This window comes from Rattus rattus, chromosome 3 (assembly GCF_011064425.1).
Source record: "Rattus rattus isolate New Zealand chromosome 3, Rrattus_CSIRO_v1, whole genome shotgun sequence".
NCBI classification, from domain to species: domain Eukaryota; kingdom Metazoa; phylum Chordata; class Mammalia; order Rodentia; family Muridae; genus Rattus; species Rattus rattus.
In genome coordinates, this window is record NC_046156.1 from 21,066,724 (window position 1) to 21,072,723 (window position 6,000).

Sequence of the window (6,000 nt, forward strand, 5' to 3'; positions counted from 1 at the left end):
TAGCTGCCAGGAACTCTTGACATCTTTGGAGGAATACCAGAATGAAGGGTACAGAGCAGTCTTTCCGGGATCACTGTTACTATTAGCACTGCCCCGGACCATCAGATTTCAGTCTCACCTCTTCAGCCAGCACCACCGTGACCACTTAATTAATGTAAATGGAAACTCTGATAGGCAAAGTCTAAACACAGGCAAACAACACTAAGCGGTGTGCTTCGGACAACAGGAAACCAGGCAGGAAACCTTTGGGAAATACAGTGGGGTTTGTGCTTGGCTTGACCAAAGTGTGGATGTCATTTCAGATGTCAAACAGCAGGGTGCGGAAGCCTGGTTCAATTGCCTTCCTCTCCTTTTCTAGCTTGACCTAGGCAGCTCCTGGAGCTTGAATCCTACTCTGGGAATTTTCATCCTGCCTTTTTTTGTTTGTTTGTTTGTTTGTTTGTTTGTTTGCCAGAAGATGCAGTTGTCTGTGTTTGCCTCAACATACAATTAGCGAAGTGCTTAAGGACTCAAACAGATCATTTTGTCCAATCTTCATGTTTCCAGAAAAGCCAGGGCTAGGTTTCTGATGGAAACACCTTCATCTCCTTGGTCCACTGGTTCTCAAATTTAGTTGTGTCAGAATCACATGAAGGCATAGTAGAAGCAGATTGCCGGGCCCCGCCCTCAGTGTTTCTAAATCAGAAGTTGTATTTTGAAACTGTTCCCAGATAGTGCTGACTCCCTGCCTAAAGCCACTCACTGAAAACGAATGGCCCCTCCCAAAGAGAGGCAGTGATCGAAGGAAAACAGCCTTCTCAACTGATGCTCTATTCCTCTACCTTTTTAATTGATTTATTTAGCAAATCAGCAATGCCTTCTTTCAGTGACCAAGATTGGGATGTTATGTTTTTAAGCCTTCTTCACTGGGGGTAGAGTTTGATGGCAGAACACTAACTTAGTAGGTGAGAGAGAGGTCATGGGCTTGCACAGAAACAAATTTACAAAGTCCTCTAGCAGAGGACTGTAGATCAGGAAGTCATGTGTGTCTCTCTCTGAAAGATGTGTTGAGTAATTTGTGCTTTTACTGTATTTTTTGCTTCTAGGATATTCAGCTGCAATCTGGACTAAAGGCCAATATGGACATCCAGGGTGGTCTAGCTATTGACATTTCTGGTTCAATGGAATTCAGTCTGTGGTACCGAGAGTCTAAAACCCGAGTGAAAAATCGGTAAGCACAATGCAACAACAACAACAAAACAACAACAAAGCAGGAATATGTCTTGGTTGCTGTTTAACCTTCAGACTGTTCCAAATCTGTGCTCGTAAAGTTCATAAGCCATGGACCAGAATCAACTGTGGGAACTCATTACATTAATAGAATCTTAGAAACAGGTCAGTGTGAACAGAGCTGAGCACTGAGAAGAGCACTGAGGTGAGCACTGAGGTGAGGAGGACTGAGGTAGGAGCACTGAGATGAGGAGGACTGAGATGAGCATAGAAATGAGCACTGAGATGAGCCCTGAGGCGAGGAGCACTGAGGTGAGGAACACTGAGATAAGGAGCAAGGAGATGAGCATGGAGTCTCTTCCTGCTTTTGAAGACATCCTCCTTTCCTATTTCACTTTAGCAGTTGACAGTTGTCTCAGTTGGGGTTTCTAAGGGTTTATTGCATCTTTCAGGGAAGCTGGGGAAGAAGGCACAGCAGGAATGGATACAGAGGGCACTGAGAGGTGCTGCTCACTGGCTTGCTCAGCCTCCTTTTTTTTTTCTAGCACCCAGGAGCACGAGCCTGGGGTGGCAGCACCTGCAATGAGCCAATGAGCTAACCTACATTAACTGCTAATTTAAAAAATGCCCTACAGGATGCCTGCAGCCTGATTTTATAGAGCAATTTTCTCCATTGAGAGTCCTTCTTCTCAAATACTTGAACTTGGGTTGACATCGAGCTAGCCAGCAAAATCCCTCGTCAAACTGATGTACAAACATGTTGCTGATAAACCATAACCTTTCCTTTCTCATTTATCCCCAAGATCTCGTATTAATATTACAACATAAAGCATAAATGTTTAAGCCTTTCTCTTCATTGTGATACCCGTTGTCTATAACACACATTCACATGGGTATACTTTGCTTGGTGAGCTCATTTCCCCTCCCCTCTGCATTCCTCCAGTGTCCATTTTGTAACTATTCTGTCTTCTATCTCATTTGCTTGTTCATTCGCTTAAGTAATAGACAGCGGAAGATCTGGTAAAGAACTGAAGGCTACTGGTACACATCTCAACCAACCTGTGGCCTGTTCAATACTGAGAACAACAGCAGCAAAATTCTTTTATAATTTCCCAGACAAAAATTAGCATTCCTCTTTTTAAGATGCAAAAGCATGGGCATGCAAATCTGATCTCACCATGAACACAATTTCCTACGGTTTAGCTGGAGGTTACAGTTGCTTAAAAGAAGCCAAACTGGTACTAAATTTTTTTTAAACTTCTTCATTGTCAACCAAGACATGTCTCCTAGTCATCCAACCTGTCTGTCTGGTTTTCTAAGTGATCACTGCTAAACCCATCCTATCTGTGTATACATATCCCACCATAGGAATGGCTCTTTGACATACAGCACTCTTTCATGTATCTTGGCAACCACAAACATGCCTCTAGCAAACCCTGGGAGAAAGTAGTGACATGGAATTGAAATAGCTAACAAAGACAATAGTTAACAACAAAATTCTCATAAATGACAGGCATCTTCTCCATGTGCTCATACTTCCTTCTAAGAAAATGTGGATGTTTCTGCGACTGAGAAAGGACTAGGTTCCAGGCATGTTTCACGTTGGTGTTTTGGGACACACATTCCAAACAATTTGTAGGTGATATACACTTAGCTCCCATGTTAAGAATTCAAGGCAAGAGAAGCCCATGGAAAGAGCAACTCTTCTCTGGCTAATCTCTGGGCAACACTGTGTCCTGCTTTCAACAAGGCTTTATGTGTACTGGGGTCACACCTCCATTCTTAGGTATTTCCTTATGGTGGTGCCATGAATGGAGACTTGCTGAAATTCTGTTAGCCCTCCTGCTGAGTTCAACGGGACAGTAAGAGATGCTCGTTAAAATTGCAGGGTGGCTGTGGTAATAACCAGCGACATCACAGTGGATTCGTCTTTCGTGAAAGCTGGTCTGGAAAGCAGAGCAGAGACAGAGGCTGGCCTGGAGTTCATCTCCACAGTGCAGTTCTCCCAGTACCCGTTCTTGGTCTGCATGCAGATGGACAAAGCCGAGGCTCCACTCAGGTAAGACGAATACTCGCACGAGGTCCAGAGCCTCTCCTTACCTCACCAAGAGCTTGCATTCACTCCTCAACGTTCAGTGTGAGACTTAAAAGAGGACAGGGGAAGCCAAGTAGGTAGGAAGTTATCCTTAAAGAAGAGAATGACAGATTCAAAGAAAACTTGGTTTCTAAGGTACCAAGGATCCATTTGTTTGATATGGAATTAAGTCATGTTTAATCTAGAAATACGTTTTTAGGGAAAAAGAGGGATTCAGTTTACTCTAGGAGTTACCACCTAGTTTCAGAAAAGAAAAAACAAAAAAAAAAAAAAAAAAATCCACATGTGTCTTTGCTGCTGTCTGGTACATTCCCGATTGCTTCCTGGACAGAATACATGTGGCCACCTATTTCCTATAGCCTAAGGGAATCCACAGTTATTTGTACAACAGCAACTTGACCTTGTTTAAATTTGGGCTCAGTCTTGAGAATTTGGCATTCTGAAATTTTATTTTTTTTAAAGTATGAGTGCCGAGGTCCTTAAAAACCTACTACACAATTGTCTATATATCGGAACAGCCCCTCTTCCATTCTGGGCTGAGCTCTCGTGTCCTTGGGTCTCGTTGCTGTCCTTTGCAGCAGACCTAGCCTGTCGAGGGCAAGCACGATTTGAGTCTAGAAAACCCCCAACTCCTCCACAGTAGTTAGGAAGATTTTCATGGACAGCATCTAAGCATAAACTATAATTTGTACACTCGAACTAGCAAGTCACCATTTACATCACCTTTTGGGATAAGGCCAAAGTTGAGTACCTTATTCTACTAGTACTTCATGATCCATATTTTTAAAATGCAGCAATGATTTAATTACAGTACCAGAGTTTTACATTTTCCTGGCACAAATAATAATGGCTTATGTTCAGAACTTTTGGTGTTCACTGATATTAACTTATGTTTTTGTCTGGAGTAATTCTCCATAAATACATGCAGTGGCCACAAGCCCAGCCTCATGGCTAGCTAAACTGCTTGGCCATTTTGCTCTGACCATATGCTGGGTATATTTCCCTCTCAACATTCAATCCTGCTTAACTCAGTGCTTTGAGTGCCCTGGCGGTGGGAGGCAGCAAGGCCTGTAAGGCTTAGCAGCCTCCTAGGATTTCAGTCCTTCTTTCCAGAACAAAGCAAGGTAGGATTCCCAAACTTCATCCAGTCACAATGTACTTATTAGTATCAGAAGAAACAAGGAGACCCCTTAAAAGAATAGTACTCCTCGCCCAACAGAGCTTTCTGAGCAGGGCAGAAGCAGGGACCAGTGTGGGGGGCTTAACTGTGAGTAACTCTGCCCTTCCTCTTCTTGCTACACAGGCAATTTGAGACAAAGTATGAAAGGCTATCCACAGGGAGGGCTATGTCTCTCGGAGAAGAAAAGAGAGCCTAGTGCCCGGATGTGAACTCCCGCTCCATCAAGAGAACTCTGAGATGTGCAACGTGGTATTCCCACCTCAGCCAGAGAGCGGCAACTCCGGTGGTGGATGGTTTTGATTCCCCTGGGTCCATTTCCTCGAGAACGAAATGCTTTGACATGCCTAATCCTTGCTCTCCGGGAGCACAGTGTTTACATATTTACCTGTATTTAAGATGTTTTTAAAGAGCAATGGAGAACTTCAGTTGATTAAAGTCGAGCCTAGTCAGGAGATGACCCACAGTGTCCCTCTGAGTCACCGTACAGCGCTTACAGCAACATGCCTACTTCTTATACTTTGCAAAAGTCCTAACAAGTACAGTGAGTCTAGTTTTGCTCCGAGAAACTAGTATTCGTATAAAAAACAAAGGCAAAACCAAAAAATAAAACAACAAACAAAACAAAAACCCACACCATAAAACCTTAGGCAAATGTGAATTTGATTCAACCACCCTTCAGTGAAAGTGAACCTGTGACAGAACTCTTAGCTTGCTTTCTATAAAGCACATTTCCTGAGAAGGGCCGGGTGGATGGAACCAAGCAAACCATTTTCCTTTTGTTGTTGTTTTGTTTGTTCTTCTTCTCTTTCTTTACTTTCTCTTTCTTCTGGTGTAGCTGGGAAGGTTCCAAGAAAGAACAGAGATAAGACTTAAAAGAATTGTGTTAGTTAATCTCAAGAATTAATATTTATGTTTTCTGATAGTTTTATAAGCATGGAGGTAAGAGACAGAATTAAAACATACAGTGACACGTCTCTGCTGGCCTCACAGTGAGGCCACTTGGAAATTATTCACCCTTTTTAAAAAATGGAATTATCATATGGGAATAAAATAATTGAGTCTTAGAGCAGCCATTAAATTTTTCTCTGGATGTGTCTTTTTGATACCGTAATGTGATACATTGTTCTTTGTGGGGGACCCCTTTGTAGCTATCATTTTCTCTATGCATCAGTTGTGGTAGGAACTCCATCTATTTGATTGCAATTTATGCAACATCCAGTAACAATTGGGATAATTGTTGCTTCAAGAAAATGATGGATGTCTATTTCAAAACTATGAAATTAAACAAAGACCATGTTTATGTGTATGAATTAAAAGGCCACACCAAGCATTTAAACATATTTATTAATAAAGCAGATGTGTTTATTATAATGTCCGCCCCCCTTACCCCCAATGTCAGGTGCTTGTTTGTCCACAGATGGAAGTTTAGAATGGAAGTGGAAACACGTAAATGCAAGTTTAACTGAAGTAGAAAATAAATTGTGATGATGAAAAATAAAGACGTGTAATTTACTGA

The 6,000-nt window shown here is 42.1% G+C and overlaps 1 protein-coding gene across 1 annotated transcript in view; it reads left to right on the forward strand.

The window, feature by feature from the left end:
- The window catches only part of Mttp (microsomal triglyceride transfer protein), a 41,214-nt gene extending 35,214 nt beyond the window's left edge, over nucleotides 1-6,000 (forward strand). The window contains 4 exon segments of the mRNA XM_032897264.1: nucleotides 1,086-1,210; nucleotides 3,098-3,268; nucleotides 4,608-4,642; nucleotides 4,645-6,000. Coding sequence (XP_032753155.1) covers nucleotides 1,086-1,210; nucleotides 3,098-3,268; nucleotides 4,608-4,642; nucleotides 4,645-4,784 — 471 coding nt within the window. The 3' untranslated portion in view covers nucleotides 4,785-6,000.